The sequence below is a fragment of the Ranitomeya imitator genome, chromosome 3, assembly GCF_032444005.1.
Source record: "Ranitomeya imitator isolate aRanImi1 chromosome 3, aRanImi1.pri, whole genome shotgun sequence".
In the NCBI taxonomy this organism is placed as follows: domain Eukaryota; kingdom Metazoa; phylum Chordata; class Amphibia; order Anura; family Dendrobatidae; genus Ranitomeya; species Ranitomeya imitator.
The window spans coordinates 348,549,707-348,576,378 of record NC_091284.1 but is presented as its reverse complement, the minus strand read 5'-3'; the positions used below and the strand labels follow the sequence as shown (position 1 = coordinate 348,576,378).

The 26,672-nt window shown below is 44.9% G+C and overlaps 1 protein-coding gene across 1 annotated transcript in view; it reads right to left on the bottom strand.

The window, feature by feature from the left end:
• Positions 1 to 26,672, bottom strand: part of LOC138669931 (heterogeneous nuclear ribonucleoprotein R) — a 154,204-nt gene that overhangs the window by 69,486 nt on the left and 58,046 nt on the right. Inside the window, exons 3-5 of the mRNA XM_069756803.1 lie at positions 6,061 to 6,174; positions 4,315 to 4,491; positions 266 to 401 (exon numbers count right to left, since the gene is read on the bottom strand). Of these exons, the coding sequence (XP_069612904.1) occupies positions 266 to 401; positions 4,315 to 4,491; positions 6,061 to 6,174 (427 nt within the window). The remainder of the gene's footprint in view (positions 1 to 265; positions 402 to 4,314; positions 4,492 to 6,060; positions 6,175 to 26,672) is intronic.

Below are 26,672 nucleotides of genomic sequence, written 5' to 3'. Positions count from 1 at the left end.
AGGGCTTCTCAGACAGACGTCTACAAGTCCAATTAGAGTTAAGCGGTGAATCCCGCTTCGCTATAACATGGCAAGCATAGCTCTCCAGTAATGAAGATGGGAGCGCACCGAATTATAGTTTCTAGTGCAGCACACTACCCTTGATGCAAATTAGAGGGAATACATTGAAGAATGAACGTTCATTCAATGTTAGTTCGAGCTATTTTAATTTCATTGTTTTTGTTCCAGGTAGGAGAAGAACTCCTTTGGCATTCAATAACAATACCTGTGACTTTACTGAACTCTTCCAGAATATTTTCTTTAGTTTTATTTTTGGGGATGGATCCAACAAAGAGTCTATTATTTGCAACAGATATGCACACGCCAATATGTTTCCCAGGGCGTATTTCATAGTTGTCACACTGGAGAAAATAGAAGAGAAAAAAAATAATTATATAAATATTACATAGCATACTGTATTATATAGTGTAATAGCAAAACTTCGCTCATGACAATGAATGTAAAGTGTAAATTGCACATTCATTAACCCCTTCATGCCGCAGCCCATTTGGGTTTTCTGCATTTCTGTTTTTTGCTCCCCTTCTCAGAGCTATAACTTTATTTTTCTGTCAATATGGCCGTGTGAGGGCTTGTTTTTTTGCGGGACGAGTTGTACTTTTGAAAGACACCATTGATTTTACCATATAATGTACTGGAAAAATGGGGAAAAAAATTCAAGTGCAGTGAAATTGCAAAAAAGTGCAATTGCATAATTTTTTTTTTTCACAATGTTCACTAAATGCCAGTATGACCTGCCAGTATGATTCTCCACGTCATTAAAGGGACTCTGTCACCTGAATTTGTAGGGAACAATTTTCAGCCACGGGGGCGGGGTTTTCGGGTGTTTGATTCACCCTTTCCTTACCCGCTGGCTGCATGATGGCTGCAATATTGGATTGAAGTTCATTCTCTGTCCTCCATAGTACACGCCTGTGGATCGCCCCCAGACACGGCCACGAGTTCTCGGTACCGGGCCTCTCTGGTTCGGTTCTGAGGCTGTCACGGTGGCTAGACCCGATCCGTGACCCTGCTAAGGGGCGTCCAGTAAAGGGATTTGTACAGTCTGTCAGGGGTTCGTGACGCCACCTGTGGTGTTCGGTCAGGGTGACCGACGCTGCTGTGGGGTCCGCTGGGGTGATGGAATGGCAGCTGGATGATATACCTTCCCACAGGTGAAGTATGTCCCCAGGGCTTCCCGGTTTGGTGAGTGGAGATAGTGTGAAGTGCAGGCAATAACGAGGACACAAGGTTGCAGTCTCTTTACCTCTTTACTGAAGATTTCAGGATCCGCAATCCAGAGCACAGTTAACAGGGCTGTCTGAGACCGGACGGTTCGATGGGCACATCCAGAGTTTCCCTCACAGATGGAAATCGTTGCCTACCAATAGCGCCTGTGTGTTGTAGTCCTACCCTGATGAGCATTCGGGATAGTCCTCACAACTGCTGTTCTCGTTCGTTTGTTCTCTACAGCTCTCTCTCTCGTTCTTTGGTTCCAGATGTTACTAGTTTCTAACGTCCCCCAAGTATGTTATGGATAGGACGCCACCCGTATGACGGGAAGGCTTGGAGGTCTTCCGGGACCCTAGAGACGCCCCTCTCCCAATGTTGCCCCCTATGTCTTCGTAGGTGTAAAAGGTAGACAGCCAACCTATAATCAACTGTCCAGCGGAATTTGAAGTAATGCCTGAAGTCAGTTACTCCTACTGTGATCCGGCCACCGACTACGCGCCTCAGTAAGATGTTGCCTTCCTCTCTCGGCACGACTCTTACTGGCTCTCCTTTGTGCTGATCTCGTTTACACTGTTCCACAATATTCTTCCCCTCTTGTCTCTTCCTTAGGATACCGCTGCGGGGTGTGCAGGCGCGGTTCCGTTACGTTCTGTTCTGTTCACTAGGCACCTGCCAGGTTCCCACGCCTGACAGGGACCCCCCTGTGCCTTCTCCCTGCAACACCCCCTGCCACGGGATGTTGCCTGGTTCCAACCCAGTTAGCTTCTGACTAACTTCATCCCCAGCCCCTAGTTTTACCAGTGTGATGAGGGGCCCAATAAATAAAGCCTTTTTCTCCCCCTAGTGGCCGGAGTGTGAAGTGTAATGTGTTCTGGTGATACCTGGTCAGGATAACTCTTTAGTGCCATCAGACGTACCGCTGCTCCCCTTAGTGGCAGAGCGCTATACAGCAACGACCAGGTCTCTGTGGCGCTGCACTTGCGCAAGGCAAGATTGCCATGTGCAGGCATTCACTATGGAGGACAGAGAATGAACTTCAATCCCATATTGCAGCCATCATGCAGCCATCGGGTAAGGAAAGGGTGAATCAAACACCCAAAAACCCCGCCCCTATGGCTGAAAATTGTTCCCTACAAATTCAGGTGACAGAGTCCCTTTAAGAGTTCGTAGATACCAAATATGTCTAGGTTCTTTTTTTATTTAAAGGGAATCTGTCACCATTTTTTGCATACAAGCTGCGGCCACCACCATTAGGAACTTATCTACAGCATTCCGTAATGCTGTAGATAAGCCCCCGATGTAACCTGAAAGATAAGAAAAACAAGTTAGATTATACTCACCCAGAGGCGGTCCGGGTTCAGTCCGGTCCGATGGGCCTCACAGGTCCGGCGGGCCTCACAGGTCCGGCGCCTCCCATCTTCATACTATTTCGTCATCCTCCTTGCTTCCTGTGGCGGCTCCGGCGCAGGCGTACTTTGTCTGCCCTGTTGAGGGCAGAGTAAAGTACTGCAGTGCACAGGCGTCGGGCCTCTCTGACCTTTTCCGCCGCCTGCATACTGCAGTACTTTGATCTGCCCTTAATAGGGCAGAGAATTACGCCTGCGCCAGAGCCGCAGCATGAAGCAAGGAAGAAGATGACATCGCATGAAGATGGGAGGAACTGGACCCGCGACGCCCATAGGACCGGACCGCCCCTGGGTGAGTATAATCTAACCTCTTTTTCTTATCTTTCAGGATACATCGGAGGCTTATCTACAGCATTCCAGAATGCTGTAGATAAGCCCCTAATGGCGGTGGCCGCAGGTTATATGCGAAAAATGAGGTGACAGATTCTCTTTAAGTGGTGATGTTTTTATTCATGACATTTTGGAGTAGATATGATGTTTTGATCGCCTGTTTAATGCAATGTTGCGGCGACTTTAAAAAAAAAAAAAAAATTCTAGAATTTAGATTTTATTTTTCCTCACGCCGTTTACCGATCAGATTTTTTTCTTTTTATATATTGCTAGATTGGGCGTTTCTGAATGCTGCAATACCAAATATGCGTATTTAAAAAAAAAATGTAAATGTTTTATTTTGATTGGGGCGAATGGGGGGGGGGGGGGGGGGGTTTGAACTTATATATTTTTTAAAACTTTTTTTTTTTCACTTTTTGCTAGCTTCAATAGACTCCATGGGAGACTAGAAGCTGTGATCATCCAATCACCTGTGTTACACATAGTAGGGCTTCAGCCAAGCTTTGCGTAGATTAAATATTCACTTGCTATAGCGCTGTAGCGCTCACAGCTATGCTGCAGACTTCGGTTTGTCATGCAATGCGCTTCCGGCGCGATTATGTAACGTGCCGCTGTGTGATATCGACAGTGGCATTTAACATGTTAACAACCGTGGATGCATCACGATTTCACCACTAGGTGCTAGGGGCACATGTCAGCTGACATGTGCCAGACAAGATGTGGGTTTAGTGCTGAGCCCACATCAAGTGGGGAGACCTGACTTGCGTCGTACATGTACAGCGCATGTCGTGAAGGAGTTAAGCAAATAAAAAGTGATCAGCAGCAAAAAATGTGCTGCACAAGAATCATTCTAAATCACCAACTATCCAGTGCCATAATCCAAGCTACTTTCTAATAAATTGGCATTACAAATTCCCTACCGCTTCTTAACTACACTAACTGGCATCCTTTTTCCCTACTTCCTTATTGATGCTTCGTTTGAGAATCCCTGGGATTATCTCAATGTAGGAGAATGCCAGCAGATAGAAAAAGAAAATCAATTGCAAATGTGCTTATTTTCACATTGTCAAACTAATTTAAACATCAGAGCACTCATTTAATTGCAAAGCTATCAGATCTGTCATGTATATTTTAAATTACGGTTATTATTCCAAGATCTATTAGAGTGCACTTTGTAGACCAACTCCTTTAAGTACATTGCTGAATCGCATGCTTCAGTATTCATGGTCTCAAAAGACAGAAACCCCAAGAAACCCCCCAAAAGAAGTTCCAAATGGTAGCATGAACAGAGTACTTGTTTATTATTTACCAACTTTACAGCCTCCTGTGCTCCGTCTTTGTTACAGAAAGTAATAAAGGCATAACCACGGTTTTGACCCGAAACTGGATCCATCATGAGACGAAGATCCCAGATGGGGCCTGCTTTTTCAAAGAGAGGTACTAGCTCATCTTCATACAAGTCTCTCGGTATTTTTCCAACAAACACCTGTTTAAAAAATTTGAAAAAACAACACGAGTTTAACAATTTCAGTAAATCTTTCAAATTTGATATTTTTAATCTACAGAAGATTTAGAGCTCATAAAACAAAAGTAAACTTAACAGGGGTTTTCTAAAGTTCAATCTTGAGGAGTGCCCTACGGCTTGATTCACACGCTGGGTGGCAGCATAATTTAGTGACTAATCTGAACTGCAAATGCTCAGATGATATAAGCAGAGACCATTTTGCCTGTGCAATTTTGGAGGATCGCAGGAGCATGACACTGAAATAGACTGGATGGTGGGATGCTATAGCAAAGTGCTCTCAAACGCTGTGCTCCATGCCTAGACGGGCACTGCCCAAGTCTGACTGCAGTAGTGAATGGTAACCCATGCAATGAACTGTAAACATTAGAATAATTCCTCCATTCTTGAGAAAGGAGGGGAATTTATAACTTTGTAACTTTAGGGTATGTTCCCACAGTCAGTAAATGCTGCGGGTTGGGTGCTGCGTACATTCACATAATCCAACCTGCAGCAGGCAGATATTACAGCATAGTGGATGGGATTTCAAGAAATTCCATCTCTACTATGCGTGCAATGGCGCACGCGGAGACGGACATGTGGCGCGTCTTTCTAGACCGCAGCATATCTATTTATCTTGCAGAGATGCGAGTCTCCGCAAGATAAATATCACCGTCCAGTGTATTGGGACACGATGATTCTGCACAGTTCAATGAACACAAGCGGAATCACCTGCATTCAAAAGCCAGCAGCGCTTTGGACAGAGCGGACATGTGCTGCATCCAAAGCGCTGCCGATTACTGACCGTGGGAACGTACCCTGAATCATTTATTATGCTTAGACAACCCCTTTAAGCACACTTTAACACCAGAGTAGTGTAATTATTTTAAAATTTAAGGACCAGTAAAACATTTCCTCTTCATTTTGCAGCATGACTTGTAGTTTTTACGTATTTTATGTGGAATAAAAAAAAAAAAATAGCAATCCTGCCACAGTTTTTGAGAATAATTTTTAACCTTTGTCAGGCTGCATAATTTTACAACATTAACAGGCTGCAGAGGTACAATTGTACCTTCATATATGTTATTGAAATTTGGCCAATATATTCTGGACCAAAACTGCAGAGATGTCACGAAATTTCAGCCCTCTACGGCTTTTCTAAAAAAAAGTTATTGCAATTTTAAAACGGAAAAGTTACAATTGTACCTACTCAGCCGGACGAAGGTGAAAGGTATTCACAAGGTCATAAAATTACAACTAAGGTTTTAAATAAAGGATGTGTTCCTAAATACATTATTAGCCCCATTAGGGGACTTGACTGGGATACGTTGATCACTTTAATAATTCACTGCAATATTTTTGTATTCTAGTGCACTATACCCATCAATGTTACCTGGCAGACTTTTAGTTACTGTAATGGTTACTCATTGACAACTGATGTGAAATGCCACAATTTTACAAGTTCAGAATATTTTTCTGTTCACTTTTATAACATTTATCCTACATATAGAAAATAGAGATGAAAAATTTAATGGGAGCACCAAGTCTACATACCTCTGTTCCAATGCCCGGTTGTGCACATGATGAAACAGATTCTGGAGGTGGTCCACCATATTTTCTTTGCCCTGTTGTTACATCCAAACTATAGCCAGTTCTTTCCAGTAATGCCTAAATAAAAGCATTAAAAACATCAGAGAAAAATACTGCAGCTTAAAAGGGGAATTACAATTAAAACAATCAACACAATTTCTCCAAAAGAACTTGTGCCCCCGTTTGCAAAATGGTGGTTGAGCTTGTGCATCAATAACCCTAAGTTGTCTATGGGACTGCCGGAGATAAAATAAGTGATAAACTTGTGGTACCGGAGATACCCTTTAAATTTCATTACAAATTTCTGAATTTAGGACTATAGAACGCATCTCATAATGAAAAAAACAACCCAGGTTTGATAGCAGGAAATAGGCAAACATATTTCCTACTGATTAAAAGTTTCCTGTAAATGTAAAGAAGCCTTGATACAGCCACACACACAGCCTTGATACAGCCACACACACACTGCGCCTCGATATAGCCACACACACCCACACACAGCCTTGATACAGCCACACACACAGCCTTGATACAGCCACACACACACAACCTTGATACAGCGCCACACACACAGCCTTGATACAGCCACACACTTACAGCCTTGATACAGCCACACACACAGCCTTGATACAGCCACACACACAGCCTTCATACAGCCCCACACACAGCCTTGATACAGCCACACACACAGCCTTCATACAGCCCCACACACAGCCTTGATACAGCCACACACACACAACCTTGATACAGCCACACACACACAGCCTTGATACAGCCACACACTTACAGCCTTGATACAGCCACACACAGCCTTGATACAGCCACACACACACAGCCTTGATATAGCCACACACACAGCCTTGATATAGCCACACACACAGCCTTGATACAGCCACACACACACACACAACCTTGATACAGCCACACACACAGCCTTGATACAGCCACACACACACAGCCTTGATACAGCCACACACACACAGCCTTGATACAGCCACACACACACAGCCTTGATACAGCCACACACACACAGCCTTGATACAGCCACACACTTACAGCCTTGATACAGCCACACACAGCCTTGATACAGCCACACACACACACAGCCTTGATATAGCCACACACACAGCCTTGATACAGCCACACACACAACCTTGATACAGCCACACACACACAACCTTGATACAGCCACACACACACAGCCTTGATACAGCCACACACTTACAGCCTTGTTACAGCCACACACACACAGCCTTGATATAGCCACACACAGCCTTGATACAGCCACACACACACAACCTTGATACAGCCACACACACACAACCTTGATACAGCGCCACACACACAGCCTTGATACAGCCACACACACACAGCCTGGGATACAGCCACACACACACAGCCTTGATACAGCCACACACACACAGCCTTGATACAGCCACACACACACAGCCTTGATACAGCCACACACTTACAGCCTTGATACAGCCACACACACAGCCTTGATACAGCCACACACACAGCCTTGATATAGCCACACACACAGCCTTGATACAGCCACACACACACAACCTTGATACAGCCACACACACACAACCTTGATACAGCCACACACACACAACCTTGATACAGCCACACACACACAGCCTTGATACAGCCACACACACAGCCTTGATACAGCCACACACACAGCCTTGATACAGCCACACACACAGCCTTGATACAGCCACACACACACGGCCTTGATACAGCCACACACACACGGCCTTGATACAGCCACACACACACGGCCTTGATACAGCCACACACACACGGCCTTGATACAGCCACACACAGCCTTGATACAGCCACACACACTGCGCCTCGATATAGCCACACACACAGCCTTGATACAGCCATGATACAGCGCCACACACCCAGCTTTGATATAGCCATACCCACACTCAGCCTTGATATAGCCACACACACAGCCTTGATGCAGCCACACACACAGACTTGATACAGCCACACACTCAGCCTTGATACAGCCACACACTCAGCCTTGATACAGCCACACACTCAGCCTTGATACAGCCACACACTCAGCCTTGATACAGCCACACACTCAGCCTTGATACAGCCACACACTCAGCCTTGATACAGCCACACTCAGCCTTGATACAGCCACACACTCAGCCTTGATACAGCCACACACTCAGCCTTGATACAGCCACACACTCAGCCTTGATACAGCCATACCCACACTCAGCCTTGATATAGCCACACACAGCCTTGATATAGCCACACACAGCCTTGATATAGCCATACCCACACACAGCCTTGATACAGCCACACACAGCCTTGATACAGCCACACACAGCCTTGATACAGCCACACACAGCCTTGATACAGCCACACACACAGCCTGGATACTGCCACACACACGCATAGCCTTGATACAGCCACACACACACAGCCTTGATATTGCCACACACACAGCCTTGATACAGCCACACACACAGCCTTGATACAGCCACACACACACAGCCTTCAAACAGCCACACACACAGCCTTAAAACAGCCACACACACAGCCTTGATACTGCCACACACACGCATAGCCTTGATACAGCCACACACACGCATAGCCTTGATACAGCCACACACACGCAGCCTTGATACAGCCACACACACACAGCCTTGATACAGCCACACACACACAGCCTTGATACAGCCACACACACACAGCCTTGATACAGCCACACACACACAGCCTTGATACAGCCACACACACACACAGCCTTGATACAGCCACAAACACACACACAGCCTGGATACTACCACACACACGCATAGCCTTGATACAGCCACACACACACAGCCTTGATACTGCCACACACACCCACACCCACACAAACACACAGCCTCTATACAGACAGACATGCAGCATTGATACCATGACACACACACGACCAGCTTTGAAAAATGTGCACACAGGTAAATGATCACATGAATGGATAAGTCCTTCAGCTAGTTTGGTGAAATATCCTCCTACTACACAGGAAGCGCAGCATCTGTGCAGGGCTTCTTCTCCTGCCCTGTACTTGTCAGACTGATCAGTGTCGGGCAAGAGGAGAGAAGGGCAGTTCTGAAAGTGACTGAGTAGGACATTATCCCCGTGATCTATTCCATCACAGCAAGTTGCTACTGGGCTACAAAATGCACACTTGTTGGTAAGACTTTTTTCTTTCTAAAATGTGCCTCTTATAGTCGCCCCAAAAAATGGCACATATGAACATCTACTATATAATTGTCTAAAGGGTACTTCCATCTGTCTGTCGGAAACTTCCGTCACGGAAATCCCGCGTTGCTGATTGGTCTCGCCAGCTGCCTGTCATGGCTGCCGCGACCAATCAGCGACGGGCACAGTCTGATTAGTCCCTCCCTACTCCCCTGCACAGTCTGGCGGCAAAATGTCCGCTCCTTCCTCCCCGCAGTCAGTGCCCGCTCCATACTCCCCTCCAGTCAGCCCTCGCACAGGGTTAATGCCAGCGTTAATGGACCGCGGTGTAATGCACTCCATTAACGCAGCTATTAACCCTGTGTGACCAACTTTTTACTATTGATGCTGCGTATGCAGCATCAATAGTAAAAAGATCTAATGTTACAAATAATAATTAAAAAAAAAAACGTTATTCTCACCGTCCGACGTCGCGCCCTCTCCTCGGCAGTGCAAGCGGCAGGCTCCGGTGGCAAGGATGCTATGCGAGAGGACCTGCCATGATGTCACGGTCATGTGACCGCGACGTCATCACAGGTCCTGCGCTCATACCAACCCTGGGACCGGAAGCTGCCACGTGCACCGCACACAAGCGCCAAGACTACAAAGGGCCCTCGGAAGGTGAGTATCTGTTTATTTTTTTAATTTAAGTCTTTTTTAACCTGTTACATACGTGGCTGGGCAATATACTACGCGACTGGGCAATGCATACTACACGACTGGGCAATACATACTACGCGACTGGGCAATACACTATGTGAATATGCATATTCTAGAATACCCGATGTGTTAGAATCGGGCCACCATCTAGTTTATCTATAAACACACTTTTATACACAAATGACATGCATACAAATAGTTGCCATTATTTTTATTTCAAACCAATGAAGACCATGATTGGCTGCAATGGTCAGATGATTGATGTCATCAATTCCAGTAATGGCAGAAATTTCAAGAGGGAACGTAATTATTTCTTTGTAATTATTTCTTTGATTGCAAGATTAGGCCCAAGGTAGGGAATGTCAACTCATGGAAAGCACCTTCATACACAGTATAAATTAAAATTATTATACTTTTTCCAATACAATATGAGGGTGTAGGGGAAGTTCTAAAAATGTATAATGTTAGGTGAAAGAATTGCTCATGTTACAAAGAAAGAAAAAAAAAAAAAAAGGTTCAGACTATGTGCTCACGTTGCGGATTCCCTGCACATCCGCAGCGTTTATTTCCGCACAGAAACGCTACAGATCCACAAGTGATTTACAGAACAATGTAAACCAATGGGGGGGGAAATGCTGTGCTAATGGTGCGGAAAATTCCGCACTAGAAATGCAGCAGATTCAAAAAAGGACCATGTCAATTCTTTTTGCGGATCTGCAGTATTTCTGCACCCATTGATTCAGTCAAATCTGCAGCAAAACCGCAGGATCTGCGGTTTTGCTGCGGAGTTGGGTGCAAGAAACGCTGCAGATCGGGAGGGGGAAGAGTGTGTGTGTGTGTCTACGTGTCTCTGCGACCACGCGTGCATATCGCGGGGCTGCATGTAGGCAGGCATCGTCCGATGGCACTACTAGTCCCATCCGGCTATGCCTACTACAGTGACAGGTAGCCAGATGATGGGACAATATAGTCCCATCATCCGGCTACTGTGTTCAAGTGTATAATAAAAAAAAAAAAACAACACATACACACATATAGAGAACATACATTACGTACAACAGAGTACATACTCAATCACCTTGTCCCCAAAGCCATCAATCACCTGTAGAAAATATTTAAATAATAAACCAACAATATACTCCCTGATCCACAGTAATCCATGAAATAACTAGTGTCCCACGACTCTCTCGTGGAGAGCGGTCGCATCAGCAGATACAATCGCATCAGGATACAATGATTGAAGGTATCCTTCCGCACTGTATCCCTCCGCCAATGTGAGTACAATATAGTTCATACTGTCACTTGTGGCACAGCTACATGGGAAAATTCTCACGCAGCAGTGCCGTAAAGTGGGAGCAATGAACTAAGGTAACCTCTTCAGTGATGCACTGCGGGACCCATTCTCTCCTGTCAGTGTGTCACTGGAGGCCCTATAGAGCAGTGACATCTCCTGATGTCACTGTTCTATTGGGGAAATAGTCGTGGGACACTCGTTATAAATTGGACTACGGCGGACAGGGAGTATATGGTTGGTTTATTATTTTTTATTTTTTGGAGGCGATTGAGGGCGTCGCAGAAATTAGGCGAGGATGAAAGGATGGTGAAATTAAGAATATTAAAATACTTTTTCTGGCTGTGACTTTAACTCTTTCACTGCTATAGGATTAGTAATGGATAGGTGTCGTATCGACGCCTCTCCATTACTAACCGGTCTTAATGTCACCTTACATACAATACAAAGGTGACATTAATCCCTTATTACCTCATATGCCACCGCTACAGGGCAGTGGGAAGAGACAGGCTAAGTGCCGGAATTGGCGCATCTTATAGGTGCGCCATTTTTGGGGCGGCTGGGTGCTGGTATTTGTAGCCAGAGGGGGGGGGGGGGGGGGGGGGGGGGGCAATATCCATGGTTCCTTCCTAGGCTATGAATATCAGCCCACAGTTGTCTGCATAGCCTTTCTGGCTATAAAATATAGGGGGACCCCACGTCATTTTTTTGGGGGGGATCCCCATATTTTAGCTGCAGGCTAATATTCATAGCCTGGGAAGATCCATGGGTATTATCCGCTTCCCAGGCTATAAACACCGGCCCCCAGTCGCTGGCTTTCCCACTCTGGACATGAAAATTGCGCGGGAGCCCACGCAATTTGTATTTTTTTTTTTTTAAATTAAACAGATATTGCGTTTAAGGCTGGGGTCACAATTGCGAGAAACTTGCACAAGTCTCGCACCTCAATACCCGGCACTGCCGCCGACATGTGCGGCTGCATTTATTTCTATGCAGCTGAACGCTCCGGTCCGAGTGCCGGCGGCAGAGCCAGGTACTGAGGTGCGTGACTCGTGCGAGTTTCTAGTAAAGTGTGACCCTGGCCTAACGCAGATTTTTTTTTCTATCTACAGATCGATCTATCTATAGATATATCCATATGAGAAAAGAGAAACCGTGTGGGCAATACAAACTGACATGTGAAGATATAAACAAAGAAAAAATTAAAAATGTTAAAAGAAATAGAAAAGAAAATCTGGAAGGTAAAGATACCAGAAAGAGAAGTGAAAATTAGTTAAGACAATTAACCATGGAATGTCATATCAATGTATATACATAGGTTATCACCAAAACTGTATGGATATATATTGGTAAGGAAAAAATCCTTAACGTAGAAACAGAGCTGCAATGTAAGCCATTAAGAATCATAAGAAGAATTACATCTAAATAATATAGACATAAAAACCTATGTAGTGACAAAAATGGGAAATAGGCCACAGACAAAGCGTCAATCCACATCAGTGGTCCCCAACTCCAGGCCTCGAGGGCCGCCAACAGTGCAGGTTTTCAGGATTTCCTTAGTATTGCGCAGGGGTTGGAATCATCACCTGTGCAGATGATCCCATTACCACCGATGCAATACTAAAGAAATCCTGAAAACCTGCACTGTTGGCGGCCCTCGAGGCCTGGAGTTGGGGACCCCTGATCCACATGGTCTGAAGAGTGGAAAGAGGGGGCGAACAGATGGTAATGTACATATCACATGTCACAGTAATCAACTACTAAATAGGACAAAAAAATAAAAATAAACACCACAATTAAGAGCAGGAAAAAGAGGAAAATATATTTACGTATTAAAAAAAAAAAAAAAGGGACCAAAGGGAGTCATGGTACCCAATTTGGCATTCCAACAGCATTCAAGCTGTACCAGAATGCATAAGGTCACCTCTTCTAGTGTCATCGTGTGCCCACCCCCATTTCCTAAGGAACCCACACTGAGCAGGTCACTTGACGTGACAGGAAATTTTTCCTGATCTGAAGTGATGCGATCACGGCCAGAGCCCCGCCAACAAGCACCCGTCTAAAGCGCTATTAATTCCACACACCTGGTGGGAGATGCATATATATTGTAGCAGGCGCACATACCCACAGAAGCCCACCGAGGACACCCACAAGAAATGCACATCAGGGCTATAGACAAAAACGCAGGCACAGAGCACTTTACGGTTACGCACTTTGCACTCTACATCTAATGTTCTCATTTGCATTTTATCAGTTGATTCATATTATCAAATTTCACTGGTACTTGTATTGTTTGACCACCATTTTTAAACATGTTTTCCATGCAAAATTATACAGGAGTGCCATCTAGTGGCCATACCACATTATTACTTTGAGGTCCCCATTATTTTCTGCCTTATTTGGCAGTTTTCCAATTACGGACCATGACTTAGGGTATGTTCCCAGGGTCAGTAAATGCTGTGGGTTGGACGCTGTGTACATCCACAGCGTCCAACCCGCAGTGTCCAGATGTTACATCATAAGCGTAGTAAGGTGTGTTCACGCACTTATTACGCATGTGATTAGGAAGATAATGCGTTTTTACAGCATCTAATGAAAGAGTATGGGTAATTTACGAAGCAGAGACGGAGCGTCTTCACTACATAAATTGACATGATGCGGTCTGGAAAGATGCACCGCATGTCCGTCTCTGCAGGTGAGCCATGGGTGCTGGTGCACGCATAGTGGACATCGGATTTCTTGGAATGCCATCCACTATGTTGTAACAGCTGGACGCTGCGGGTTCTCAATTAATTTATCTAGTGGTGTGGCAAGCATAGACACCACAGGTGCTTCACAGAATTTTAACCCCTTAATGACGGAGCTTAATTCGGTTTTGCGTTTTCGTTTTTCGCTCCCCTCCGTACCATAACTTTTTTATTTTTCCATCAATATGGCCATGTGAGGGCTTATTTTTTTGCAGGAAGAGTTGTACTTTTGAACGACATCATTGGTTTTAACATGTCGTGTACTAGAAAACGGGAAAAATATTCCGAGTGTGGTGCAATTGCGTAAAAAGTGCCACACGGCCAACCCCTGATCGAAGGCTGGCTGTTTCGTTTGGTATTGCACCTGTGCAGTTGCCGTTTTACTTGGGTCCGCGGCACCCTGTTAGTGCACTTAGATTGAGGCCCATTTAGACAGGTAAGCATCTCTGCCTGTTTTTGGTTTGTTTTCTTGAATATTGGAGGATTTTTTCCTCTTTGTGGTTTTTCATGTTTGAGTAGGACTGGCAAACGTAAGGACCCTTGATGCGGGTTGCCAGCTTACATATTATGGGCAGAATATCAACCAATACTTTACATATATTGATATGTTTTTTGTTTTTTGTTTTTTTGTTTTTTTTTTTTTGCATGTTGAATTTTTTTTCGGGGTGCAGTTGGGCCCAAATGGTTCTGTAAACTGTGGCCTCTGTTCACACAGGATGCATCATAGTTAGCACTGGGCAGCCCGCCATAGCGCGTCATTAATAGGCTGAGAACCAGATGCTCTGCATTCCTTGTGTGAACATTGCCACATAGAGAGTATATTTTTTTTTTGCATTGGTGGCCACACAGCCAATCCCCGATTGAAGGCTGGCTGTTTCGTTTGGTATTGCACCTGTGCAGATGCCATTTTACTTGGGTCCGCTGCACCCTGTTAGTGCAATTGTATTGAGGCCCATTTAGACAGGTAAGCATCTCTGCCAGTTTTTGGTTTGTTTTCATAAAAAGTGCAAACCCACACTGTTTTTTTGTTGGACTTTTTTGCTAGGTTCACTAAATGCTAAAACTGACCTGCCATTATGATTCTCCAGGTCATTACGAGTTCATAGACACCTAACATGTCTAGGTTCTATCTTATCTAAGTTGTGAAAAAAAAATCCAAAGTTTGCTTTAAAAAAAAAAAAAAAAAGAAAAAAGAAATTGGTCAACTTTTCCGTTACCAGTAGTCGCTCCATTTTTCATGATCTGGGGTTGGGTGAGGGCTTATTTTTTGCGTGCCGGGCTGACGATTTAAATGATACCATTTTGGTGCAGATACGTTCTTTTGATCTCCCCCTAACTGCATTTAAATACAATGTTGCGGCGACCAAAAAAAGTAATTCTGGCGTTTTTAATTTTTTTCTCGCTACGCCGTTAAGCGAAAAGGTTTAATTTTTTTTTTTAGTGATAGATCGGGCGATTCTGAACGCGGCAATACCAAATATGTATATGTTTGATTTTTTTTATTGCTTTATTTTGAATGGGGCGAAAGGGGGGCGATTTAAACTTATTTTTTTATATTTTTAAACACTTTTTTCTACTTTTGCCATGCTTCAATAGCCTCTACGGGAGGCTAGAAGCTAGCATAGCTCGATCGTCCCTGCTACATAGAGGCTATGCTCAGATCGCTCCTACGTGGTAGAATTGCTGCACTGGTATGAGCACCGACCACAGGGTGGTGCTCACAGCAATCTGGCATCACCAGCCATAGAGGTCTGCAGGAGACCTCTGGTTGTTATGCCAACGCACAGATGACCCCCGATCATGTGACGGAGGTCAGCGTGCGAGTATTTCCGGAACGATGGCCTGAAGCGCTTGTTAAATGCCGCTGTCAGAGTTTGACAGCGGCATTTAACTAGTTGATAGGTGCAGGCAGAACGCGATTCCACCAGCACCTATTGCAGGCATATATCAGCTGTTCAAAACAGCTGACATGATACGGCTTTGATGCGGGCTCACTGCCGAAGCCTGCATCAAAGCGGGGGTTCCGCCATCGGACGTACTATTCTGTCCGATGGCAGAAAAAGGTTAAAACATTGGACTGTAAAAATGAAAACATGTTTTCCCACTAAAATGTTACGTTTGCCAAAAAATTTTATTTTGATATGGGTTAATATGAGTAAATAGACCACATAAGGGTATGTTTCCACGGTCAGGAAACCTTCAGGATTTGCTGCGGATTGGACACTGCGTACAGCCGCAGAATCCAATCCACAGCGTCCAGATGTTACAGTATAGTGGAGGGGATTTTATGAAATCCAGTCTCCACTATTAGTGCCGCATCCAGTGGCAATTATAGTTCCCTAATTGTTCCTCTGTTGACTTCCTGGGGAGGGGGAAATCACCATGAAGCTGTAACAAGGCAGTTGACCCGAATATGTTCTTAGACCTATTCTTATTCTTTTCCAGCAGCTGGATTCTGGACATAAGTCTTCCCAGACATGGTTGAAGAGGAAAAGCCTTCCGCCTACTTGTAGTATAGCGACATGGAGAATATTTTTTGGTTCCTGAAGAAGGACCAACAAACATAAAACCGGGCTGTTTCCTACTCCGGGAGGATGTCCTCTATTATACAGGTCCTTCTCAAAAAATTAGCATATAGTGTTAAATTTCATTATTTACCATAATGTAATGATTACAATTAAACTTTCATATATTATAGATTCATTATCCACCAACTGAAATTTGTCAGGTCTTTTATTGTTTCAATACTGATGATTTTGGCATACAACTCCTGATAACCCAAAAAACCTGTCTCAATAAATTAGCATATTTCACCCATCCAATCAAATAAAAGTGTTTTTTAATAACAGACAAAAAAACCAACAACTAATAATGTTCAGTTATGCACTCAATACTTGGTCAGGAATCCTTTGGCAGAAATGACTGCTTCAATGCGGTGTGGCATGGAGGCAATCAGCCTGTGACACTGCTGAGATGTTATGGAGGCCCAGGATGCTTCAATAGCGGCCTTAAGCTCATCCAGAGTGTTGGGTCTTGCGTCTCTCAACTTTCTCTTCACAATATCCCACAGATTCTCTATGGGGTTCAGGTCAGGAGAGTTGGCAGGCCAATTGAGCACAGTAATACCATGGTCAGTAAACCATTTACCAGTGGTTTTGGCACTGTGAGCAGGTGCCAGGTCGTGCTGAAAAATGAAATCTTCATCTCCATAAAGCATTTCAGCCGATGGAAGCATGAAGTGCTCCAAAATCTCCTGATAGCTAGCTGCATTGACCCTGCCCTTGATGAAACACAGTGGACCAACACCAGCAGCTGACATGGCACCCCACACCATCACTGACTGTGGGTACTTGACACTGGACTTCAGGCATTTTGGCATTTCCTTCTCCCCAGTCTTCCTCCAGACTCTGGCACCTTGATTTCCGAATGACATGCAAAATTTGCTTTCATCAGAAAAAAGTACTTGGGACCACTTAGCAACAGTCCAGTGCTGCTTCTCTGTAGCCCAGGTCAGGCGCCTCTGCCGCTGTTTATGGTTCAAAAGTGGCTTTACCTGGGGAATGCGGCACCTGTAGCCCATTTCCTGCACACGCCTGTGCACGGTGGCTCTGGATGTTTCCACACCAGACTCAGTCCACTGCTTCCTCAGGTTCCCCAAGGTCTGGAATCGGTCCTTCTCCACAATCTTCCTCAGGGTCCGGTCTCCTCTTCTCGCTGTACAGCGTTTTCTGCCACATTGTTTCCTTCCAACAGACTTACCATTGAGGTGCCTTGATACAGCACTCTGGGAACAGCCTATTTGTTGAGAAATTTCTTTCTGGGTCTTACCCTCTTGCTTGAGGGTGTCAATGATGGCCTTCTTGACATCTGTCAGGTCGCTAGTCTTACCCATGATGGGGGTTTTGAGTAATGAACCAGGCAGGGAGTTTATAAAAGCCTCAGGTATCTTTTGCATGTGTTTAGAGTTAATTAGTTGATTCAGAAGATTAGGGTAATAGGTCGTTTAGAGAACCTTTTCTTGATATGCTAATTTATTGAGACAGGTTTTTTGGGTTATCAGGAGTTGTATGCCAAAATCATCAGTATTAAAACAATAAAAGACCTGACAAATTTCAGTTGGTGGATAATGAATCTATAATATATGAAAGTTTAATTGTAATCATTACATTATGGTAAATAATGAAATTTAACACTATATGCTAATTTTTTGAGAAGGACCTGTATATCTTTTCCTCTGAAATAAACTTTTGCTGTATCTGCTGTGAAAAGAACAGAAAAGCCCTTTTTTATCTACTTTTTCTAAAATCTCATCCAATTTCTTCCCAAGCAAGAATTTGCCATCGCACGTAATAGAACACATGATTTTTTTAGATTGATGGTCTCCTGTACGGCGTGTAAGCCTCAAGGCCCATCTTGCCGCATTTGCAAAGCTAGTGGAACTAGCAGATGTATCTGTTAAAAATGCTGTGGCTCCTTGGAATAATGGCCAGTTAGCTAGAATTTTAGCCAATGGGGCTTTATCTTTCAGCTGATTCTCCACTTGTAGCCAAATCATTAGGGAATGTGGTCCAGGTTTCATCAATTGTCGTTTTCAACCTCCCTGCCCCAACTTCACACATGTATCTCAGACACACATCTGCATTTTTATCCACAGCATCTCTTAGCCCACTAGAATCTTCAAAGAGTAGAACCAACTTTTTTGAGGACTTTGATAGTGCCCCGTCAATTTTAGGCACATTGTCCCATACCTCTGAATCTTTCTCCTCAAATGGATATCTCCTTTTGGATGAGATCTTGCCGCATTTGCAAAGCAAGCGGAACCCCCTGAACATCACATCTTCTAGGGTTTTAGCGCACTATTTAGAGTGCTTTGTGGAGTGTACCCAATTTATATGTGTGACCCAGAGCGCTATCTTCCAGTACGCCCCAGTACGCTATGTGCCACCTTTGACGTCACTTGGGCACGCCCAATCTCAAGTGAGCCTTGCACTCATGACATCAAAGGAGTGCGCCATCACATGCTCTCACAGATCGGGGCGGTGTGGAGGTTGGAGACATGCAAGGAATCTTGTCGCTGACTGGCATGCATGCACGTACATACAACTGAGCCCTCCATGGACCAGTGGACGGTGCCTGCAGGGACCCGAGGCCGGCACTACAGGCACGTAGTCTGCAGCTCTGAACGCCAGGACAGGCCTAGTTAAGAGAGTCTTTTCTTCCTTTTCTCTTCAACACTCGATTTCAACAGCAGGTTCATATCAAGGACAGGAAGCCAACTGATGCAAGGGAGAGGTGCTGCCCTTTTATTTCAGTAGATTTCCAGTCCTTGGTGGGCGGATCACTCAGGTGTGTGGTCATGGGTGAAGGGAAAATTTACAATTATATATACACATCTTTTCCATTTTATATTTTTTTAAATTGTAAAAGTTTGGCCACCTTTGGAGATTTGTTAGCTCATTTAACTTTAACTAAGGTTTCAGAACTTAATTAACTTGTTAGGGTTATGGCTTGGTCACCATCATTGTTAGGAAAGGCCAGGTGATGCAAATTTCACAGCTTTATAAAAACCCAGCCTCCCCTACCCTTGTGCCAAAAGAACAGCAGTCATGGGTTCTTTTAAGCAGCTGCATAACACTCTGAAGATGGTGGAGGCTATAAAAAGACAGAAAAGCATTTTTTAAGTTACCCTTTCCTCAGTTCTAAATTTAATTAAGCAGTTAATAGGAACAGTGGAGGTCAAGATAAGGTCATGAAGACCAGGCAAAGTTTCAGTGAGGCAAAATTAGAACGCCCGCTTGACTGCAAAAGAACTTCTGAAAGATTTAGCAGACTGGAGTTGTGGTACATTGCTCTACTGTTCAGAGACATCTGCACAAATATGACCTTCATGAAAGAGTCATCAGAAGAAAAAAACCTCTCCTGCTTCCTTGTCATAAAATTCAGTGCCAGAATTATGCAAGAGAACATCTAAACAATAGTGATGAGCGAATATACTCGTTGCTCAGGTGGTCTCTGAGTATTTATGACTGCTTGGAGATTTAGTTTTTGTTGCCGCAGCTAGATGATTTGCGACTACTATACAGCTTGATTACATGTGGGGATTCCCTAGCAACCAGGCATCCCCCACATGTACTTAGGCTGGCTAGTACCTGTAAATCAAGCAGCTGAATCAACAAAAACAAAATCTCCGAACACTAACAAATATTCGGAGATCACCCGAGCGTGCTCGGGGAAAACCCAAGCAACGAGTATTCGCTCATCACTACTAAACAAGCCTGATTCATTTTGGAAACAAGTCCTGTGGACCGATGAGGTTAAAATAGGACTATTTGGCCACAATGATCAAAGGTAAGTGTGGAGAAAAAAGGGCACAGAATTTCAGGAAAAGAATATCTCGACAACCATTAAGCATTGGGGTGGATCAATCATGCTTTGGGATTCTTAAGACAATGGCACGGGGAACATTTCACTGGTAGAGGAAAGAATGGATTCAATGAAATTTCAGCAAATTATTAATATAACACCATCTGTGAAAAGCTGAAGTTGAAAAGAGGATGGCTTCTACAAATGGATAATGATTCCCTAAGCAACCCCCATATTTACTTATGCTGGCTAACAGATGTAAATCATTCAGCTGCGGCAAGAAAAACTAAATCTCCGAGCACTAAAAATTACTTGGAGGACCCCCGAGCATGCTCGAGAAATCTCGAGTAACGGGTATATTCACTCATCACTAATAATGATCCTAAAACACAAGTCAAAATTCACAATAGACTACATCAAAAGGCTAAATTTGAAGGTTTTACAATGGCCCTCACAGTTCCCTGATATGAACATCATTGAAAATCTGAGGTTAAACCTCTTAAAGGGAACTTGTCACCCCCCACCCCCCCCCCCCACCGGGCGTTTTTAAGTAAAAGAGCCACCTTCAGCAGCACTAAGGCTGGATTCTGTGAAAGTGGCAATTATGTTTCTGATCCCTAACATTGAAATATTGACTTTAAAAATTGCACCCCATACCTTTATCGAGTCCCGGGGGTATTGTGTCTCCCCGTTTCAACTGCCTCCCAGCCATCCATCATCCCCCTCTTGCCGCCTCCTGTGTTGCTGTTACATGCCCGGCGCCTGCATTGTGCCATCAGTTTTCGGGCATGCGCAGTGCGCGCTGCCCGGAAACTGACATCAGGCCATTGCACCCGCTTGTTGCGGAGGCCCCAGATCCCGCCCCGAGGTGTTATGATGTATTCACATTGCGGGCTGGGAATCTAGCGCCTGCACAGTGCTCCATTGAAGATAGTGCCGAAGTCTCGCAAGACTTCACAAATCTCGCTAGACATCAGCACTATCTTCAATGGAGCATGGTGACCCGCTCCACTGCGCAGGCGCCAGATTCCTAGCTCCACAGTGTGAATACATCATAAAACACTGCGGGGCGGGATCTGGGGCCTCCGCAACACACAGGCGCGATAGCCTGATGTCAGTTCCCGAGCAGCGCACGCCCAAGAACTCTTGGCACAGCACATATGCCGGGCATACAACAGCAACACAGGAGGCGGTGCACAGACGCAAGGGGGGTGATGGACGGCTGGGAAGCGGCTGAAACAGGGGGAGACACCATACCTCTGGAACTCAATACAGGTATGGGGCGCAATTTATAAAAGTCAATAATTCAGTGTTACTAGGGATCAGAAACATAAGAGGCACCTTCACAGAATGTAGCCTAAGTGCTGCTGAAGGTGGCCCTTTTACTTAAAACCGCCCTGAGGGGGTGACAAGTTCCCTTTAATAGCAGTGCATGTATGACGACCCAGAGATCTCACAGAACAAAGAATTTTCCAAGGAAAAGTGGATGAAGGGGAAAAAAAAAAAACAAAAAAAAAAAAACATGTCTGACTAAAAAACGCCTTTACAAGTAGCGATACTTTCAAAAAGGGGGTACTACTAACTACTAAACATGTATAGTGCCCAAACTTTGGCATCGGCCCATTTTCCTTTTTGTAATTTTTCAAATGTAAAAGATGTATATTTTTTCTTTTTTTGCCCAAAATACAAAGGAAATGTGTCATTTAACTTTAGGCCTTTTAGAGATGATTTAGTCTTTAACATGCACTTAACTGATCACAATAATAGTAATTTTGACCAGGGGGGCCCAAACGCTTCCAAGCCACTGTATAATTACAATTTTTACCACTAAAATGTTGTTTTAGCCCTGAGCTTTTACATTTTCAAAGGTGAAATAGGTGAAAATGGCACCAAAATGTGCTGCAATTTCTCCTGAATGAATACCCCATACTTGGCTGTACAGTACTGCCACACGTCAGGGGTTTGGGAGGAAAGGAGCGCCATTTGACTTTGGGGGGGCAGAGTTTCCTAGAATAGTTTGCGGACTCCATTTGCAGAGAGCTTCCAAGTGCCAGAACAGCAAAAATCTTCCTCAAGTGATACCTTAATAGCAGTTACACCCTCTAGGTGTTTTCTAGGTGTTTTCCAGAAACAAGTATGCATTGGATGTTGCAAAGAAAAAATGCAAATATGCCACTGTAGTGCCTGGAGACATGTATCCCATATATTAAAGCAGGCTCTACGCTTCGCTACAGTATTGGCAAAGATGTGGGTGTTGCAATTTAGGCACATTAGACTCTGGAGGAAAAAGGCATTTGGTAGCGCAGATGTCAATGGATTTTTTTTTTATTTTTTTTTGGGGGGGGGGGGGGTGAAAGCCATGGCGGTTTTCCTGAGACTTTGTTCTGCCAGTAACATGGAATCCCCTATATTTCCATTAACAGATGCCTGACCTGAGTTAGGACTTTTGTGGGTTGATTTAAAGCTTTTATTGGTAGAATTTTAGAATATGGAACATTTTGAATCATTTTACATTTATCCTGTGCTCTGCACTGAGCACTTACATCAGGGTTTCCATCTAATTCTCCGTAATACGTGATTCAGATGAAACCTCCGACGGATCCATTCACTAATGAGGCAGGGAGAGTTACTCAGGACATCTATACAATGTCACTAAGGGGTATAACACTGGTAGATCCTGTAAGGATCATACTGAAAAAAGCATGTATATAAATATACTAACGCTGGTGCTGAACCTGCTAGAAATATCAATGCTGCACCATATACAGTAGTACAGCATACATGCTTTTTTCAGTATGATCCTTACAGGATCTACCAGTGTTATACCCCTTAGTGACATTGTATAGATATATAGAGGGTTATCACTGTAGCGATTAGTAGGCTGTGGATACTGAGCATCCGCCGTTTTTTACACTTATTCCTTTACTGGTTGCAGTTACATTTATATGCATATTTACTGACGCATTAGCATATTTACATGCATTTTTTTGTTGTATACTGCAAGGAATTCATTAGTGTACTTGTTGCGTCCGTTATACTATTTGTCCTTCCTCCACGGAGGTTCTCTTCAGCCCTGTCACTGTTTTTTGTCCTGTTTTTAACTATTATTATCATTTATTTTTTTGTAATAAAGATATAACTCTTTTTGAAATTTATCCTTGCCTTTTCACTTTTTGTCCACGGGCTATTATACCATGATGGACGTTGTTGATTATACTATATGGGAGTGTTGTTTTTGAGGCAACAATATATATATTGATATATTCTCTAGAGACATTTAGTTATGACCATATTTTGAGAGGTAGAATTTTTCTATTTTCCTGCCAACTGAGTCATATGAGGGCTTGTTTTTTGCCGGATGTTCTTGGCACGGTCTAACAGGCCACCGTAGCTAGCAGACCTGGAAGTGATTATTTGATCTCCAGCTGCCATGACAATGAACAGCTACCCCAATCACGTCGCGGGGGTGCCAATCAGGTAAGAGAGACCACTCAACTTTTAAAATGCCACCATCGCTATTGGGGTTAAACAGCCAGGGGCAGTGCACGAGTTCAGCCATCGCTTAAAGGGAACCTGTCACCCCGAAAATCGCGGGTGAGGTAAGGCTAGGGTCACATTGCGTTAGTGCAATCCGTTTAGCGCTAGCGGATTGCGCTAACGCAATGTTTTCTATGGGGCTGCGGTCGGGGTCGCGCTAACGTCCCCGCTCTCGCAGATCCCCGATCTGCGAGAGCGGGGAACGGACAGCGGGCGCGCCTCGGACGCTGCAAGCAGCGTCCGCGGCGCGCCAGGAATCACCGGCGCGTCGCTAGCGCGTGCCGAACATGGCACGCGCTAGTGAAGCGCGTTCCCATTAACGTGAATGGGCGCGTTAACGGCCGCGTTGCACGGCGTTAATTTCGCCGTGCAACGCTGTCCGTTTAACGCGGTCCCATAACGCAATGGGAACCCAGCCTAAGCCCACCGGCATCAGGGGCTTATCTGCAGCATTCTGTAATTCTGTAGATAAGCCCCCGATGTTACCTGAAAAAGGAGAAAAAGACGTTAGATTATACTCACCCAGGGGCGGTCCCGCTGCTGGTCAGGTCGGATGGGCGTCTCTGGTCCGCTGCGGCGCCTCCCATCTTCATTACAAGACGTCCTCTTCTGATCTTCAGCCACGGCTCCGGCGCAGGCGTACTTTGCTCTGCCCTCTTGAGGGCAGAGGATAGTACTGCAGTGCGCAGGCGCCGGAAAGGTCAGAAACCCGGCGCCTGCGCACTGCAGTACTTTGTCAGCCCTCAACAGGGCAGAGCAAAGTACGCCTGCGCCGGAGCCGTGGCTGAAGATCAGAAGAGGACGTCTTGTAATGAAGATGGGAGGCGCCGCAGCGGACATGGAGACGCCCATCTGACCTGACCAGCAGCGGGACCGCCCCTGGGTGAGTATAATCTAACATCTTTTTCTCCTTTTTCAGGTAACATCGGGGGCTTATCTACAGCATTACAGAATGCTGCAGATAAGCCCCTGATGCCGGTGGGCTTACCTCACCCGCGATTTTCGGGGTGACAGGTTCCCTTTAAAGGGCCACTGTCACCCCCCTCCAGCCGTTATAAACTAAAAGAGCCACCTTGTGCAGCAGTAATGCTGCATTCTAACAAGGTGGCTCTTTTAGTTTTTGTTTCTGTTATTCCCACAATAAATGTATTTATAATTTCGCTGAAATACCTCTCTTTGTACCTGGAGGCGGGACTGAAGCCTCCTCTTAGAAGCGCCCAACTGCCGTCAGTCATCTCTTGTGTAGATTTTCGCCGCCCCCTCAGCGCTGTTATTGTGTGAACTCTGGCGCCTGCGCTCTGCTCTTCTGCCTTGCGCAGGCGCATAGAGCATTATCCATCCGAGCGCTGGTGCCGGGTTCCTTTCTGCGCCTGTGCGGTCAGTGCGGCCAGCCTGTTACTGAATCCCCGCCCTGTGTTATGCAGTATGCACAGTGCGGGGCTGGGATGCCTGGGCATGCGCACTGCGCTTGTCAGACGCTCCACAGGTCCTCCGCCTTCCAGCGTTGTTCTGTGCGGCTGTTCCAAACGCCGGCAAGGATACCTGTATATTCCGGCAACGCTGAAAGGCGGGGGACCTGGGGAGCGTCTGAGAAGCGCAGTGCGCATGCCCAGGAATCCCAGCCCCGCACTGTGCATAATGCATAACACAGTGCGGGGCGGGGATTCAGTAACAGGGTGGCCGCACTGCCCGCACAGGCGCAGATTGGAACCCGGCACCAGCGCTAGGACGGCAAATGCTCTATGCGCCTGCGCAAGGCAGAAGAGCAGAGCGCAGGCGCCGGAATTCACACAATAACAGCGCTGAGGGGGCGGCGAAAATCTACACAAGAGATGACTGACGGCAGTTGGGCGCTCCTAAGAGGAGGCTTCAGACCCGCCTCCAGGTACAAAGAGGTATTTCAGCGAAATTATAAATACATTTATTGTGGGAATAACAAACAAAAACTAAAAGAGCCACCTTGTTAGAATGCAGCATTACTGCTGCACAAGGTGGCTCTTTTAGTTTATAACGGCTGGAGGGGGTGACAGTGGCTCTTTAATCAGAGCTTCCAATGGTGATCTTACAGGGACAGCTATGTGCCCGCATGATCGCCAGGATGTAACTGTATATCAATTGGGGGGACCCCCTTCTCGATTCTGATTACAGTTACATCATAAGTCGGGTAGGGGTTACAAAGCATCTGTCACTAAGTTTTACTACACTTTGTATATTATGGAGATTTTGGTCTCTTAAATCTAATACTAGTGCTCACAGCTTTAAAATTCGTTAAAATGGCTGCATTATCCTTTATAAAGAAAAATTATTTTAAGAATTCAAGAAAACACTACATGAGCCAGAATATATTTAGTACATAGCTAGGTCCAAAAATATTTTGACAGCGACACAAAATTTGGCTTTTTACCATTTACCAAAACATATTCAAGATACAGTTATATAGTCAATATGGGCTTAAAGTGCATACTCAGCTTTAATTTGAGTCTATGTATATCCTTATTGGGGTAAAGGTTTTGGAATTACAGCTCTAATATATAGCTGCCCCTTTTTAAAGAGACCAAAGCTACCGTAATTGGACAATTATCTTAAAAGATCTTTAATGGGCTGCATGAGCTATTCCTTCATTAATCCATCAATTAGGTAGGTAAAAGGTGTGGAGCGGATTCAAGGTGTGACATTTGCATTTGGAAGTTGTTGCTGTGAACACACAAGCAGCAGTCAAAACT